At 43.7% G+C, this 16753-nt stretch overlaps 1 protein-coding gene across 2 annotated transcripts in view; it reads left to right on the top strand.

Moving 5' to 3' along the window:
- col7a1 (collagen, type VII, alpha 1) overlaps nt 1-16753 on the top strand; it is a 47635-nt gene that overhangs the window by 15470 nt on the left and 15412 nt on the right. Inside the window, exons 26-84 of one of the 2 annotated variants that reach the window (XM_026306883.1) lie at nt 45-188; nt 412-581; nt 710-751; nt 890-916; nt 1006-1050; nt 1162-1281; nt 1363-1434; nt 1529-1564; nt 1647-1700; nt 2008-2082; nt 2199-2312; nt 3511-3537; nt 3636-3689; nt 3786-3857; nt 3949-4008; nt 4592-4627; nt 4712-4756; nt 4843-4878; nt 4955-4999; nt 5109-5144; nt 5286-5321; nt 5455-5487; nt 5567-5638; nt 5751-5810; nt 5951-5986; nt 6072-6152; nt 6232-6267; nt 6381-6425; nt 6530-6601; nt 6726-6770; nt 6859-6894; nt 7028-7069; nt 7249-7329; nt 7487-7522; nt 7624-7659; nt 7915-7995; nt 8110-8145; nt 8659-8730; nt 8837-8881; nt 9293-9328; nt 9502-9537; nt 10037-10141; nt 10225-10290; nt 10706-10741; nt 10833-10868; nt 10965-11012; nt 11113-11148; nt 12649-12774; nt 12936-13145; nt 13228-13263; nt 13355-13399; nt 13486-13602; nt 13696-13767; nt 14141-14185; nt 14911-14946; nt 16195-16230; nt 16326-16370; nt 16453-16485; nt 16597-16659. In XM_026306883.1, coding sequence (XP_026162668.1) covers nt 45-188; nt 412-581; nt 710-751; nt 890-916; nt 1006-1050; nt 1162-1281; nt 1363-1434; nt 1529-1564; nt 1647-1700; nt 2008-2082; nt 2199-2312; nt 3511-3537; nt 3636-3689; nt 3786-3857; nt 3949-4008; nt 4592-4627; nt 4712-4756; nt 4843-4878; nt 4955-4999; nt 5109-5144; nt 5286-5321; nt 5455-5487; nt 5567-5638; nt 5751-5810; nt 5951-5986; nt 6072-6152; nt 6232-6267; nt 6381-6425; nt 6530-6601; nt 6726-6770; nt 6859-6894; nt 7028-7069; nt 7249-7329; nt 7487-7522; nt 7624-7659; nt 7915-7995; nt 8110-8145; nt 8659-8730; nt 8837-8881; nt 9293-9328; nt 9502-9537; nt 10037-10141; nt 10225-10290; nt 10706-10741; nt 10833-10868; nt 10965-11012; nt 11113-11148; nt 12649-12774; nt 12936-13145; nt 13228-13263; nt 13355-13399; nt 13486-13602; nt 13696-13767; nt 14141-14185; nt 14911-14946; nt 16195-16230; nt 16326-16370; nt 16453-16485; nt 16597-16659 — 3554 coding nt within the window. Of the gene's footprint in view, nt 1-44; nt 189-411; nt 582-709; nt 752-889; nt 917-1005; nt 1051-1161; nt 1282-1362; nt 1435-1528; nt 1565-1646; nt 1701-2007; nt 2083-2198; nt 2313-3510; nt 3538-3635; nt 3690-3785; nt 3858-3948; nt 4009-4591; nt 4628-4711; nt 4757-4842; nt 4879-4954; nt 5000-5108; nt 5145-5285; nt 5322-5454; nt 5488-5566; nt 5639-5750; nt 5811-5950; nt 5987-6071; nt 6153-6231; nt 6268-6380; nt 6426-6529; nt 6602-6725; nt 6771-6858; nt 6895-7027; nt 7070-7248; nt 7330-7486; nt 7523-7623; nt 7660-7914; nt 7996-8109; nt 8146-8658; nt 8731-8836; nt 8882-9292; nt 9329-9501; nt 9538-10036; nt 10142-10224; nt 10291-10705; nt 10742-10832; nt 10869-10964; nt 11013-11112; nt 11149-12648; nt 12775-12935; nt 13146-13227; nt 13264-13354; nt 13400-13485; nt 13603-13695; nt 13768-14140; nt 14186-14561; nt 14598-14910; nt 14947-16194; nt 16231-16325; nt 16371-16452; nt 16486-16596; nt 16660-16753 lie in introns of both variants that reach the window. The other variant, XM_026306882.1, reaches the window with a different exon arrangement.

Here is a 16753-nt window from a genome sequence, read left to right as displayed (position 1 = left end):
GAATGTCCTGTTTTGTGTGTGATATTGTCTGTCTCCCTCTGCAGGTGAGGCCGTGTCTTTCACAAGGCAGTACCTCCTGAACCCCTCAGCTGGACGGAGACCAAGGGTCCCCGGTGCCGTTGTCATCATCTCTGACAGAAAATCCTCTGACAACCTCGCTCTCGCAGCCAGCAGCCTCAGAGATACAGGTGAGCTGGAGAAAAACCAGCAGACACTCGGATGTAGCTCTTGGTAGTTAGCAGGCATAGTTAAACCTTTTAAGATGTCAGCCACAGACCATAGTGAGCAAGTGTGAGCTGATTATTTTTAATATATGCTCCCCTAAGCATCTTTGCACTTAGACATAGACTACACACATAAACCCAAACATCAGCCTGTTCAGGGGGACAAATCTGTGTGTGTGTCTGCCAGGTGTCACAGTGTTAGCAGTGGGTATTGACCAGGCGGATACTGAGGAGCTGCGGCGGGCTGTGACGGACAGCAGCACCCAGAACGTCCTGTATATCCGTGATGCAGCACAGTTGGACACGTTACACACTGATCTCGCAGACCTGCTCTGTGGAATTGCCAGAATACCAGAAGTGAGAAGAAGTTTGGAAAAAGCATGTTTTCAAATCAGTTGCTGCAAAGTTGAATTGCTGTAAAAACGAAGACAGAAAAAAAACCTTTGTCCGTTTCAGCCGCATGTCTGTGTTATTGTTATGTTTAGGTAACTCCAGGTACAGACCAGTGTACCGTTCAGTGCCCTGGGGTGAGTTGATCTCTAACTACAGTCATACTCCAACCTTTGCCAGATTCAGCTTATTGTTTCAGACTCATCGTGTTTGATAACTGACAAAAAGATCTTTGATTTTTCTCTTTACTCCCCGTTTCCCCATTTTTTTTTTAGGGCGAGAAAGGCGACCGTGGTGAGAAGGTACCGTACACCAGATCCATTTTTAATTACTCTTACTGTCATTTGCACGGTCAGTTGTTAGTGTGTCACTGTTATTGACTCCACAACAGGGTGAGAGAGGCAGAGACGGTGCAGATGGGCGCAAAGGAGAGCCTGTGAGTCACCCATCAACACTGACCCTGATGATTATATGAAGCATCAGAGCAATGAGCCGATGCACCAACTGAATATTTCTAGTGCATGGAAATAAAGTGTGTGTGATGCAGGGCCGTGATGGCTTGCCTGGGAGGGATGGCCCCAGAGGTCCTGAAGGGCGCCCAGGTCCACCAGGCCAAACTATCCCTATTGACCCCTCAGTGGGGGTGAAAGGAGAAAAGGGGGAGCGAGTGAGTACAGTGAAGACTATAGCAACACCAGACAAACTTGTCCAGATGGAAAAAAGTAACAAACATGTTTTCTGTTTTTAGGGTTTTCCTGGTATTGATGGGAACCCAGGGTTGCCAGGACGACCAGGTTCCCCTGGAAGTGCAGGGGTCCCGGTGAGTAGAGGGACCAGGACATATGGACCCGCTTGATTTGTTCATGTTTGTCGTATTAGCATCAACAATATGCCGTTTCTTCTGTGTGCTGCAGGGCTCACAGGGCCTACCTGGTATCAGAGGCGACCCAGTGAGTAACTGTCCTGCTGAGTTGTTGGTGCATGTCTGAATATGAAGTAGACTGCTTCCTAAATCTTTTTGCATCATTCTAGGGTGAACTAGGTACGTCAGGGCCACCAGGTCCGAAGGGTGATAAAGGGGAGAGGGTGAGTACAGTCATCATTTCTAATGCATTTGACAAATAGTTTATATGTGTTGGTGTGTTTGTGTTTTTTTTCATATCACCCCAATTTTATTTTCTCTTAGATTTTAAGATTATTTTTTTGTTTGTTTTTAGAAACTTTTGTTGCTGGTTTCCGTCTGCGTTGTTGTTGTTTTATTGTTCCATGTTTCTGTGTGTGAGTTATTTATCCAGTGCTTTGTGTGACTTGGATCACTGGACTTGGTTTGATGGTCTGAGAGAGAAAGGGAGACAAAATGTGACGTGTGTCCTGATTTTTGCTGATGCTTCAGGGTGAACCAGGCTCAGTAGTACCTGGAGGGGGTCTACCAGGGAGGAAAGGAGAACCAGGCATCCCAGGGATACCAGTAAGTACCAGACTAAACATGCTTTGTATGGTCACATTAACCTCAATCCCACAGTCTCGCATCTAAATCTCTTCATCTTTTCTATATACTGACCAGTGTTTGCGTTGTGTACTAAGGGTACTTCAGGTCGCTCAGGCAGTGACGGCGCCAAAGGGGCCCCTGGAGTTCCTGGGACACCGGGTCAGGATGGTCGCCCAGGAATACCAGGAACACCAGGACTCTCCATCAAGGTTTGCCTCAGTGGAGGATTTTGGCTCCAGTGCTCCCTGATGAAACTGTTATTGTCAGACTCACACACATGGTGGTAGCACTGAGCCACTTATGTACTTCTTCACTGGAGGCTTTGCAATCTATGTCCATGCAAATCTAAGATTTCAGGGGCCACTTTTGTGAGTTCATCCAAATTAAATTATTCACTTTTTCTGTGTTTTCCAGTGCATTGAAAAACAGATCTTGATTTTGTAACAGCACAAACAGTACTGGTCAAAGGAACACCTTTGGAACACTTCGGATTTTACAGTTTTTATGGACCTACTTTAAGGCATAGGACAAATAAACAATTTGTGAAAAATAGATATCATGAAATCATTTCTTTAACTAATTTAAATCTGAATCTGTATAACACCTGTGGTTTCTCTTTACAACAGATTATACAAAAAGTTTTTCCCAAAGCTGTTGCTGATGTTCACACACGTTTTGTAGGTTTCTTTGCTTTCACCCAGTTCATCCCAAACCCAATGGGCCAATTTGGTGAATATGGGATTATGTTTGCCCGTCTTCCTCTAATAGCCTTTTTCTCATCATTATGAGAGCAATATACTATTTACTGCAGAGTAATACTCTCCAAATATTGCTTAAGAGCATGTAGTAACACTACAGACAGAAGGTAAACAACAGACGTTTGGACACCTGTAGGAATAAACCTGTAGGTTTTTCACTGCTGCAGAACATCTTTTAAGTTGTTGACCCATTACTGAAAAAGGCCTTTTTGTATATACAACAATATTCATTATTTTTTTTACTAGTTACCTCTTGTTCCATTTCAGGTTATTTACTGAAGTAAAACTGGTTAAATCCCACTAAAAACTGGAAAAATCAGGGTGTTCTCAAACTTTTAGCCACAACAATTGAGTATTTATAGTATTGATTCTCATTACCAGCAAACGAGAAATGCGTTTTTCATTCCCTATGAACTGGTTTTCTGGGGATTAAAAAATCATTGGTTATTTATTATGTGTTAGTTTTCTTCCTGGTATTTTGTTATCATCAGTTTCCTTTATCATTTTTGTCTTATTGTTGAGTTAGTGGGTTGTTCATGTATGAAAGAATCTGATTATATGTGTATAACCATAAAAACAATCAATCATCATCGTATCATTGGTTATCATGAAACTTCAGTATCCTCTCGCTTTTTCTACATCTCTGCAGGGAGATAAGGGCAGCCCAGGAGAAAGAGTGAGTCACACCATCACCAGCTTGTCCTCTCACTGCAGAAAAGTCCCGATGAGCACAAAACATAATGATTCTCAGCTTTTATCTCTCTCTGCTGTCAGGGACCTCCAGGAGTAGGCAGCGGGGTGGCTGTGAAAGGCGAGAAGGGCTCCCCGGTAAGTGCTGTCAATCACTGGCTATATGTGTGCGGATGAACCCTATTTGCATCTAGGCCTGTGTTTTGCATTTGCTAATTGCATTTATATTATCAGGGTACTACAGGATCTCCAGGACCTCAAGGACCCAGAGGTCTGACGGGTCCACAGGGCAGCAAAGGAGACAAGGTACAGTAGTTGCCAAGAGAATCGGTGTATAAATGGTTGAGCATGTGAGCTGTTTATCTCAGAGACGTGCCTTGGGATTTTTGTTTTTCAGGGCGATGGTGCTGAAGGTCCACCTGGACCTCAAGGCAGGCAAGGAGAGCCTGGGGACAGGGTAGGTCAGAAACACTGTACAAACTGTACCTAGTTTCACAGATGTAAGTACAGTAAAACCTACAGTCATAGGACATTTGTTTGCTAAGGCTGCACAATTTTAAAAAACGTGAGCTTCTTCTGCATCACAGCAAACAAATAGACAGTTACACTGGTTTTTTTTTTTGTGTAAGACTAAAGTCATGGTCATTGAAGAGTATAAAATAATGATTTTATGGTCATTTGAATTCACCATAAGGCTGTAGTTCCATGCACAGGTAACATCTTTTTAAGTTTTGTATCTCCTAAAGGGACGTATCATTAAAATATGTCTGTACTTGCTATGAGTTCAATGATTTCAGGAAGAGTGATAACGTATGTTAAAACACACCAATACAGAACAGGAAAGTACTTTTCAGTTTTATATGTGCAAATAGATTGTCCTCAACTATGGATAGATACATTCAGGAGTTGTGAGCTGAAGTGTAAGTGGTGTATAAATGGCCACATGGTGGTGCTGTCCAAAATTAAAACTTTTTGCCACTGAAGTCTCATCTGTCATTTTTTTAAGTGCCCAAAACAACAGCTTTAATCGTGTCTTTCAGGGTCCCCGTGGGCCCCCAGGAGAAATTGGCAGCAAGGTAAGACGAAGGTAAGAAAAGTAAATTCTCCTGGTGGATGTAAATAAATAACACTGAGCTCTGTCGCTCTCTCTAATCCTATAGGGTGACCGAGGACAGCCGGGTGAGCCTGGATCACAGGGAGACCGGGTGAGTCACGTGATTTGAGCCTAAAAAGTTTAGATTTACAGACAAACTAGAAAACAGTCAGTGAATTTGGACATGTCTCTTTGCAGGGGGAGAGAGGACCGGGTGGTGAAACTGGGGAGAGAGTGAGTACAGCTGTGATGACATCCTCTCCTTGGAGTGGGATTTTGTGCTGTAACTGAAATAATCCTGTGTCCTCAGGGGGACCCAGGGAAGTCAGGCCTCCCCGGACCACAAGGGTTGAGAGTGAGTGACAGACGTAGATTTGGCAAATGTCATCTTTGTGCTGTTTGGTTCATATCTGCTGCTTGGACTAACTGTTAGAAATGCACTGGGTCTTTCCACTTGTCCTCAGGGTTTACCGGGGCCCAGTGGACCGCCCGGAGAAAAGGTGAGACTGATTCAATTAAGTGTAATCACATGCGAGGCAGCAGGTCAACAGGAACGTGATTCCATAAAAGGACGTTTCATAATCTGATGTAATGAATTTCCAAGGAAAGATGAATGTACAAGTGAACCTGTCTGTTCCCAGGGAAGCGAGGGAGCACGTGGGGAGCCTGGCAGAAGTGTGAGTTAGATGAGAAAAAAGTCATGACTTGTAATAATTGGAGTGTCCTCTTAATTTCGAGTACGCTCTTATAATGTCCTTCACGTCCTCGTATGTGACGACGACTCTTTACTGTTCTATTTAAACCACGCAGACTCCAGGTTTTCCAGGGAAGAAAGGGGAACAGGTAAGGTATCAGACTCTGGTATCGGATAACTTCTCGTTTTAGCTCACTGGACTCTGACACCTCCGTTCTTCTCCCACAGGGCGAGCGGGGCCTGCCTGGTCCTGATGGGTCAAGGGGAGAAAAAGGAGAGCCGGGGCAGAGAGGAGAGAAGGTGAGCAACCGCTGGATGATAATGTCCTAAAATGTGTAGTTGTTTATGTGTGTGTGTACAATATGATTTTATATGTGCATGTGTGGAATTTCCCTTTCTGTCCTTCTGAAAGGGGTCTCCAGGGTCAGGAGGGTCAGGTGTTTTTGGACCTAAAGGAGAGCCTGGAGACCGAGTGAGTGCAAACACCACATTATCAGAACTATCATGTGTTTACAGCTGCTGTGATCATAGCTTCCTTTACGTCTTAAAGCTTGTGCCACCTGTCACTTTACTCCAAAACTGTTACCCATAAGACACGTGCTCTTTCCTCAGGGACCTGCTGGCATCAACGGAAGGCCGGGTGCCAAGGTGAGAGGCCTGCTGTCTTTTCTTTAGCCTTTCTGTTTGTTTCTATTAATTTTATTATTAAAGGATGATTCTCACTGTCCTTTAGGGAGACCCAGGTGACCCAGGAGAGAGGGGGGACAACGGGCGCCCGGGAATCCCAGGAAAGCCCGGTATTCCTGGAAAAGAGGTGAGAGTGGAGGACGTGATCCGTAAACTATAGAAAGTGTCTAACACTTTCATCTGAATTATTTCTTCTTATGTTCCAGGGAGAGAAAGGAGAAAAGGGAGACGAAGGCACTCCTGTAAGTTTGATATAGTCTTCTTACTCTCTCCATTTCATTCATTCATTCGTCATGATACACACCTTTGTGTCACTGCCTCTGCCTTTTTTCGTTCTGAATTTGTTTTTCATCAGGGGGAGTCTGGACTTCCAGGGAAACCAGGAGACAAAGGACTAAGGGTATCTCTGAAACCATTATTGTCAATCTTTGATAATTAACTTTGAAAGTTACATCAATAAAAAGTTCAGTTCACGTGTTAAGTTTTTGTTTGACCCCCCCATAGGGACTGACTGGTCAGCCTGGGCGGCCAGGAGAGAAAGGAGACCCCGGAGACCCGGGAGAGCAGGGAAGAAATGTGAGACACAAATTACAGACAGCTTTTCAATATGCTCCTGTGCTATTCCACTGAGGCCTTGAGAGGAGAAACGGTGACAGAGGTCAGCTGCTCGGCATCTTTAATAATCTGTGTTCAATCGTAGGGCAGCCCTGGACCTGCAGGGCCAAGAGGAGAGAAAGGAGAACAGGTCTGTTGTCTGCCTTATTCTTGCAACTACAACCTTGTTCACATCTATATCTACTGTCAGTGGATTCACATACTGTCTTTTTTTTAAGGGACTCCAAGGGCCTGCGGGACCACCAGGAAAAGTGGTGAGTGTGTCACATACAGTTAAACTGTTAAAGTGAACTACATGCTCCTAAAACTGGCCAACCTTCATACATTTGTGACAAAACAAAGGAAGCAGGACTACATTTGATCTTACGTTTGTTTTGTCTTTATTAGGCTGACGTCCAGGGCCAACTGAAAGGAGAGAGAGGAGATAAGGTACGGTGTGTGCATCCCACCTGGATGGACTGTGTTTGTAGGTTCATGCACAGTAACGTGTTCACATCCAGGCAGCTCTAAAACCACTGTTTCATGATTAGGTCAGGGTTAAAAGTTAAATAAATAAAAGAAACAGTAATTAGCTCAAATAAAACCTCTGATGTCGTTTAATTTCCCAGGGTGATTCTGGCGACCCGGGAGAGCATGGCAGCAAAGGTCAAAAAGGTGAAGCGGGGACTCCTGGAGCCCCAGGCCCACGGGTGAGTTTGCCTCACTCTTGCAATTTAGAAATGGTTCTGTGACCTTCTGGTCACTGTGTCTGCATCTGTCTCCACACTGACCCATTTCCCTGTAGATCTGCCCCACACAGTTAATGATCCTTTGTGCCTTAATGTTCTTTCCCTGTTGTCTGTTAAGGGGCTTGAGGGACTACGGGGGCCTGCAGGCTCAAGAGTGAGTTTGCATTTAGTTACTGTGTTTGGTCATCAGTTCTCAGGGCTGCAGGACACATCTCAACCATTTTCACATTTGTCTTTCACATTTAATATTTCCAGGGAGACACAGGAGAAAGAGGAGCACCTGGAGACAAGGTTTGAAATCTGAATCTGAATGGCCTCTGCATTTACACTGACTTCATTCAGCCATGTCATTTTATCAGAATTAAAAAAAAAATAAAATAGAATAAATTAAATTTTTTTTTTTGCTTTCCCTCTGCCCTTCATGCCACTGGATTGTATTTCCGTGCCGTTGGCAGGGAGCTTCATGAGCTTCATGAGCTGCTCTGACCGTTTGTTTGCTGTTCCCACCTGTACGGTTTTTCTAACTCAAAGTCTCTGTGTGATCAGGGAGAAAGGGGAGCGTCCGGGTTAGATGGACGCCCTGGTCTGGATGGTAAACAAGGTGCTCCTGGACCACCTGGTCAGAGGGTACTTCAGTTTCTAAGTATCTTTTCACCAAACAGTGAAACACGTACTGTCTGTGGAGCTTCAGGGCTTTTAGTGGGTATGACGCTGACAGATTTGTTTTTTCGTGTGTTGCAGGGTGATTCTGGAAAGCAGGGGGATCCTGGGAGAGATGTAAGGTTCCTTTTTGCTTTGTGGGTTTGGTAGTTTGAATGTATGGCTGATTAGTAATACATACTGGTAATAAATGCTAATAATTGTGTGTTATGCTGAGTTTAGTAGTGAGATTTGCATTTCTTTAGTAAGTTGTGTTATTTTTGGTGTCATCACAGCAACACTCATCTGCCCCTGAGTTGCACTTTAACTGTGCCTGCTGCAGAGGGCGCTGTGGAGATGTTAAATTCAGTCTTCAGCCTGTGACCAGTTGCATAAGTCGGCTGTAGAGACAGGCGTCTCCAGGCCAACGATCCATAATAGTCTCCTGTAATATTGACTCTAAAACTGATTACTACTGTTAATAGATGTATAAATACTACTGCGCTGTAGAAATGTACTACATGTTACACTCTTCCTGTAATATTCTGCAGAAAACGACTGAACCTGTATCGGTTGTAGCTTATCAGATAATTAAATGAACTAAATGTGTCATTAAACCATGCACTGGTGGGTGTTGGTCTGTTTTCTCAGGGTTTACCTGGACTTAGAGGGGAACAGGGCCCCCCTGGACCTACTGGACCTCCAGGCACCCCAGGGATACCTGTGAGTATACACACAGTCTTTCCTTTACACGCATCCATTTGTTAGTTTTTTATTCTTTTTTTCTTCACACTTCAGTCAACCACATTTATTATTATTATTATTTCAGGGTAAAGCAGGGGAAGATGGCAAACCTGGGCCTCCTGGCAAAATGGTAATTCCTTACTCCAACTTTTCTTGGCTGGTATACTCCTGAATATGATGGCATCTTTTCCTGACATACTCCAATTTGACAGGCCACACATTTCTTACCGCTTTGACTGACATATTTTGATATTGATTCTGTCCAGTAAGAACATGAACATTGTCAGTAGAGTGTGTTTTTACTCAGTGTGTCTCTCTGTCATTCTCTAATTGGTAATGGATTTGACATGCTCCTTTCCTGAGAATGATGCATACTGATCAGGAACAGTTTCGACATTTATTTCAGGGTCTGCTGCATAATGGCTGAGTTAAGCAAGTCTGTAAAAAAGCGGCACAGAAATATCGGAGCACTTCTCCTGCAGACTGGTCATTATTCAGTCTGTCCCTGTCCGGTCTGTAATGCTCTTTGTTTTACTTACAGGGTGAGGATGGAGTGCCAGGTGAAGATGGGAGGAAGGTTTGTGTCTCTTTGTCACTGTATGAGATCATCCTGCCCTGGCACGATGTATTTTTTTTTTACCCCAGTGGTATTTAAGATTTAGACAAACAACAAAATCATCTTATTGAAACAATGAATTATTATGCCTGTATTTCTCTTTGTAATTTGACACTGCGTTCTTTACTCTACAGGGTGACAAAGGAGAATCGGGAACACCTGGAAGAGATGTCAGTTTTGCCAAATCTCCTTCATATTATTGTTCCTCTTGTTTGTTTCTACACTGTTGTTCTTTCTCTTCTAGCCTCAGCCTGCCCCGCTGCTCCTTCCTGCATCGATCTGCCTTCCTTGGCTTTAGTGTGTTGCTGTACACATCACTTTTCCTCTTTCATCTTCCCATAGCTCTCCCCTCAAGTGTGTATTTGTCCACTTTAGCTTTCTTGCCATCACAGCCTCACTCACTCCTGAATCAGTGAGTATCTCAGAAGCAGCCATATACATTTACAGCCTCTAATGATCAAGCTTAGCCTTTAAGGCAGAGCCACTTCTGAGAGGAATCCAGAGGAGTGCCAAATGTCAGCGTGGTGTTTTCATGTGCAAATTCATATTAATTATCTCTCCAACATCAGTGGAGGGGTGGCAGCAGCCACCTGCTTTGATTTTACAGCTCAGCCTGCACTATGGGGTAGGAGGAAGTAACCTTGAGTGCAAGTCTTGTGTGTTTTCCAGGGCCGTGATGGGCAGAAAGGAGACCGGGGCCTTGCAGGTTCTGTTGGCCCCGCTGGTCCTCAGGGCCCACCTGGAGCACCTGGCAGCATTGGTCCTCCTGGACAGGTCCATATGATGTAGACACACTTAAAATTCTCACAAGAGAGAAAGATAGTGTCATCACCAATCTGTGTTGGTCTGTCTCTCAGGTTGTGTATGTGAAAGGAGCTGAGGCGGCACCAATCCCAGGCCCACAGGGACCCCCAGGCACCCCTGTGAGTGTGCACGACTTTGCAGTGTCGTGACATTGTTGTTAATTACTTTCTTTAAATGCATGTCAACTTAATACACACACGGCTGCTGTTCTTGCAGCGTGGTGCTCTAGGAATCACGTGGGCTAACATGCATTAATGAAAGACACACACACACAGAACCAATCCTCTGCATGTGATTGTTTTTCACAACTGTGCTGTGTGTGGTAATTTTACAGAAACACCAGCAGAAGGTGCCGAATAAACATTTGGTGGTAATATGTATCTAGCTCCTGTGTGGTCGTAGTATCTTCAGCACCATCGCCCTCTCAGCTGCAGGAGCAGTGACGTGTGTTTTATCTGCATTTCTGTCTGTATGCTGCTACGTCCCTGCCGCTCTTATCTGCTGTTTTATCGTTGTCCTCGCTCTGTCCTTCAGGGTGTCCCTGGGATCCCAGGAGCTGCGGGAGCCAGAGTAAGTTGTAGTTGTCTTTACTAATCGAAATTTGCTTTAGTTTGGTAACGGCTCAGTTTGTTTTTTGACCTTCTAACTTTCTTTGTTCCAGGGGGAGAGAGGTCTCCCTGGCTCTAAAGGCGAAGTTGTAAGTTGAACTTCTACTCCTGTTGAACTGAAACGTGACATGACTTTAAGGTTTCACGTGTTTTGTGTCTGCACTTTGGTATCCTCTCATTGACAGGGAGATCCAGGAGAAGACGGCTCGCCTGGCAAACCCGGGACAGCAGTGGTAAGATTCAGCACATCGCTCGTCATGACCCAGCTGTGAATCGTTCACCGCCTTCACTCTTCATCTCTGTTCAATGACGTTTCTGTATTTCTGTGAACAGGATTTACAGAAGGCTCTGGCCGGCTTCGGTATCCAGGTATGTGATCATCTAAAACTGTTAGGAATATATATATATATATTTAATTTGAATTATTAGTAGTAATAATTAACTTTCCTTAATCGTATTTTACTCTGTAAAAATGTTTGCTGTACCTTTTCAACACACACATATAAAAGATTATAAATCATTATAATAAAATATAGTTGCAGTAGATAGACCCTTATGAGTCCTAAACCACATAAGGTTTCTTCTTATGAGCCAGAAATGTTTAATAGATTTAAAATTGGAAACAGATGAACTTGCACACAGTTTGTTTTCTTTGGGATGCACTGCCTCAAATGGATCATTGCTTCTCATGACATTTAAGATCATTTGCCCAGTAATACTTAAAAATATCCATCCTAACAGCCTGAAAATTCACCTTTTACTCATGCATCTATTATGGATTTATGGATTAACTATTTTAGCTCCTCTCTATTGACTGATTTCCTGGAACTGTGTTTCATTTGTCCATTTGTTTGCAAATGTCATCATACCATTACCAGCTGATCTGCAGTAATTATACTGTAACCCATGTGTCAACAACCCAGTTAATTTAACAATAAAATTGCCTTCAATTTATTATATTAAATGTGGATTAACAGAGGTGCAATGTTGAAATGTGTAATTAGCATTAGAAAAATATAATATAATGTGGAGACTTATTAATTGTGTGGGTTGTAACATTTCACTCATGGCGCAGTATAGTTACTGCACTAAGAGGGAAAACTATTGTCAAACTTATCTATTGCAGCATTTGTAAATAAGGATTAAGTGACTCCTACCTTCTTTCACCTTCATATCCTCATATATTGACAGCAACGTCTGATTTGCCGTACGTGTGTTAGAGAATGAGCTGTTTTAGATGGACTCACGTCTTGCTGCCGACCCAGACCCCAGTGCTTGGTGTTATCTCTATTGTGTGTTGACTTGATGCCCGGACTGGTGCTGCAGGTGTCTTAAGTGTTTGGTGGTCACTGATTTTCCGTGATGACGCCATTGTAGATGAGCGTAGGCTAGTGGTGTTAGTCGATACGTAAACCACAGCGTATCAGCAGAGCTTGCAGATTTCCACCTCCTCCTCTGTTCCTTGTAAAAACTCAAGTGGTGAAGAAGCTGGACTTAGTCAGACTCAATATCAGATCAGTCAAGAAAATACGATCTGGCCTATTACACTGTCTTGTATTAACATAAATTACATAAACAGCTTCGGGGAGTCATAATTAAATTGACTTCAGATTGCGTTTAATTTTCATGCTGCATTTCATCACATTTTTTCATGCTAGAAATATTGTTTCGCGGTACATTTTCTAAATTCTCCCACAGTAAACGTGGATACGCTCTCGATACATTTAACCAATGTTGGACTCAGCAGGTGACGGTGAAACAGAAAACACCAGAACTCTAAATGACGGGTATCTAAAGCATTTCACTGACAAGCACCTGTGGCTTAAAGTTATGAAGCTCCTGTCAACCATGTCACTTCTCTCCACACAGGTGTCTGATCTGAAGGTGGTCGTGGACAGGAAGGACATACCAATAGCTCCTCCAGTACAGAAGGCAGAGAAAGGTGACAAAGGAGACAGGGGGGAACCAGGACTGAGAGGACCACCTGGTGCCGATGTGAGTATGACAGAGCATCTGGGAGGAAGAACAGTAGAAACAAATAAAGATCCCCAGTATGATCTCAACATTTCATTTTGATGTTTACTGCATTTTATATTCACCTGATTATTTTGTTTTAAAGCATAATATTTCTCTTTCCATTTCCTGTTGAATGTTAGGGTGGTCGTGGTTTTTCAGGAGAGAGAGGAGCAAAAGGGGAACAAGGGGAGCGAGGGCCCATAGGAGCAACGGGGCCTCCTGGAAGAGCCATTGGAGAGCGTGGCCCAGAGGGACCCCCGGGACCTGCTGGAGAGCCAGGCAAGCCAGGAATACCAGGTGTTCCTGGCCGAGCTGGGGAACTGGGTGAAGTTGGAAGACCAGGGGACAAGGTGAAGCAAAGAGTTGGTTGACAACACAGAAGATATTCTCGTGAAATAAACACCTCTGCTAATATTCCTGTGTGTGTTTCAGGGGGAGAGAGGAGAGAAAGGTGACAGAGGCGAAGCTGTAAGTGTTTCTGCTTGATTCATGTAGCTGATTTTCATGTTTTGGACAAAACATTTTGACAGTTTTTTGACAAATTTCTTTTGCTTATCAGGGTCAAGTTGGACTAACAGGACCAGCTGGTCCACAAGGACAAAAGGTGAACTTCTTCTCATCTTTATTATTAATACACTGAAACCCTTGTGATACATTATTTAGTAAATATAGGCTATTTCTGTACTGTAGGGAGCATCTGCTGATTCGGTACTGACTGGTGCACCCGGGGCCAGAGGCCCTCCAGGACTTGCGGGACAGAAGGGCGAGCCGGGTGCTACAGGACCACCAGGACCTAAGGGAGATCGGGTAAAAAAAAAAAAAAGAAGACATATCAGTATCACATATCCTTTTATGTTGTGTGTTATTAATACAAATATGCTATTTTAATATATCTCACAGGGTTTTGTGGGTCCTCAAGGGGATAAAGGCAGCAAAGGAGAGTCTGGAGAAAAGGGACGTGATGGATCATCGGTGAGGTGGCTTTCAGATCTTAGATTAGAATATTGTAATAATGATAAAAAAAAATCATATTTTATTCTTGCCGTTGTTTCTACAAATCATTTTGTTTACCGCTCATGTTTGTCCATGAAATAATAAGCAACCCACTGGCTAGTTCAGCTTAGCATGAGGACCAGAAGAAGGGGGAGACAGCTAGCCTCGCTCTTTATTTGTTAAAGATGCTATTTGTCTCATTATTTGTTGTTTATTCCCATACAAAAAGCGAACTGTGAAAATGAAATGTTGTGGTTTTACAAGGGGATTCTCTTTGTGCTGTCAATGCACATATTTCCCAAAATGTCAGCACCGTTCATTTAATGTTTTAACATGTGGTTTGTAATTTCAGGGAGCACCTGGAGAACCAGGACAATCTGGTCAGGATGGGAAACCAGTAAGTGCCCTGTTGGATGTAGGCTAAGTTACTGTATATCAGAAAGTGACATTTAAATAGAAAACCCTGAATGATTTATTATTGTCTTTCATAAATTTGTAAATTTGTAGTGAATATTTTTTTCAGGAGACTTGGTATGTATGTTTTGTTTTTTCTTATGGAAACTACTATATATAGTTAATAATATAAAAGTTATGTTCTGCATTAATACAAAAACATACTATACATGGTTGGTTCATCTCATCAGCACACAGCACTGTTGGTCACATGATGTCAGTTGTGATTGCTTGTGTGGTGTAATGATAAAAAGAGGAGAGGAGCAACCACGTGCACTTCCTCACATTTTTTTGTTTTCCTTTCCTCCATGTCGGAGCAGGGCCCATCAGGGCCCGCTGGTCCTGGAGGCCAACCAGTGAGTAACCAGTAACCCAGCAAAAAGACCTTCTCTTAGGCTTGATCTGCAGATTGAAACCACTGGGTCGGCTGCAAGCACAAAGCCAACGGAGCTCTGTTTTTCCCTCCTTGGGCCGAGGCTTCATAGATTCTTAGACAGTAACCTTTTGCAGCTGTGCAGCTAACGCCTGACTCTCTAACTGCCCCTTTCTGTTCGTATGTCTCTCATCTCTGTCCGTTTCCTTTGTGTTGTTTGTTCCCCCTTTTCCAAAACTATTCTCCACCCACCTGTTCCCCATGCCCTCCCTTTCTCTGTCTTACATCCTCTCCAGGGCCTGCCTGGGTTTCCAGGAGTTCTAGGCAGACCGGTAGGTTCTCTGCTGCTGGCTGGCATGCTTGAGCTCTGGAGGAGGGAGGGTTGGGAGGACATGTACCTGTACAGTAATATCAGATAACAGAAGAAGAGGGGAAGTGGACCAAAGTGGACTTTAAGTAGCGTGAAAAATGTACATGTATCTGCGTTTAACAGCAGTTGACTGGGACGAGCTATCTTCCAAATGCACATGCCCTAATGTACCTTCCAGGCACATTTCACCACTTTAATCTTAATTCATTTGTATTGGAAGCATCTTCTGGGAGCTGTGGTCTGAGAAAGCAGTTGCACCACGATTGGTTCCTCATGAAATATTAATCACAAGCACCTGTGCCCAAAGCACCTGTGTCAGACTCAAGAGTCGAATCTTAAACATGTAAAACACCATTGATTTGTTAGAGGAGATGAAAGGAAGTCAGCTCAGCTGAAGCTGTCGCCTCGATCCAGCGTACAATAGTCGGGTGGGTGGGTGGGTGGGTGGGTACAAACTTGGGTCTACTCCAAAAAGTACTGTGTGTCGGTTCACTCGAGTCTGCTTATCGTGCATGCAGCTGTGCCTGCTGTCTGTTCTGTGCTTATCCTTTGCACAGCACTGATTTATTATTTTTTTCCAGAGCTTACAGTTTGAGTGTTTCTGTAGTGACACTGTTGACTGTGCGTCCGTCCCGTCCTACCTGTTGTCACGAGTCAGTCGTCGTGTTTGTACGTTTGTGTCTCCTCGTGTCAACCGGTTTGTCTGTGCGTTGTTTAAAACTCCACGTCCAATATTGAGTCCGTGAATGTTTAGACATTTACCGACTCAATATTCTGAACATATTTACGCAATAAATATGTCGCTTAAAGAAATAGTTTGACATTTTTGCATTCCTGATGAGACATGCAGTCGCTGAGTAGGTTAAAGCCACTCTGACGTCTGCTTATCGAGTATAAAGATCTGCAGCAGCTGGTTAGCTTCACAGAAAGAGTAGCTGGGCTCTGTCCAAAGGTAACACAATTGACCTGGCAGCACTAATTAACCTGCTATGCCTCGTTTGTTTAAGCTGTACACACACATAAGTGTAAAAACAGCTCATTTTAAAGTGGAACCGTGTCCACAGTGACTTCATGGAGTTTTGCCCTCACAGAGAGTTTGTCAGAAAGTCTGAGGCAGATGTCAAATTATTGCTTTAACATGTGTTCTGTGTGCTGCGTGTGGCCTTTCATGCTGTGAATGTACTGTCAGTGACTTCTGTTTTGCTTGTAGGGAAATCCAGGAGATCCTGGCATAAGGGGGCCAACTGTGAGTATGAAGCGTAAGATGACGCATGAATACACATCCAGAGACTCTTTATCAACAGCAGCAGCAATTTACATGTTGGTCTGTGTTTTATTCAGGGCCCCATGGGTCCCAGTGGACTTCCAGGTTCCCCCGGTGTGAAGGTGAGTTTCAGTGCCCATATCTGCGTGCACACATTTTATTATTATTTGCTGCCCTGAGTCATAAAAAGTTTGTTCTCCACAGGGCAGTCAAGGAGAGCCAGGTGTTGGAGTCCAGGTAAAACAGTGACGGTGCTGTTTAATTCCCACAATGGCTTTTGGACCAGCTATTTAATTGTTAATATAGACAGATCTACAGTGTGTGTGAGTTTATTTCTTCTCTCTGCAGGGTCCTCCTGGCGCCCAGGGGAGCACAGGTCTCCCAGGCCCACCGGGCCCTCCAGGAGCTGTCGTAAGTGTCTTCATAAAAACGACTTCATCTTCTTCAAAAGCTGCTTTCATGTTTTTTTATATCTCCCTGTGTGTATCACACTGTGTCCCTTCTT

This window comes from Mastacembelus armatus, chromosome 5, assembly GCF_900324485.2.
Source record: "Mastacembelus armatus chromosome 5, fMasArm1.2, whole genome shotgun sequence".
In the NCBI taxonomy this organism is placed as follows: domain Eukaryota; kingdom Metazoa; phylum Chordata; class Actinopteri; order Synbranchiformes; family Mastacembelidae; genus Mastacembelus; species Mastacembelus armatus.
This window is presented reverse-complemented; position numbering and strand designations above follow the sequence as displayed.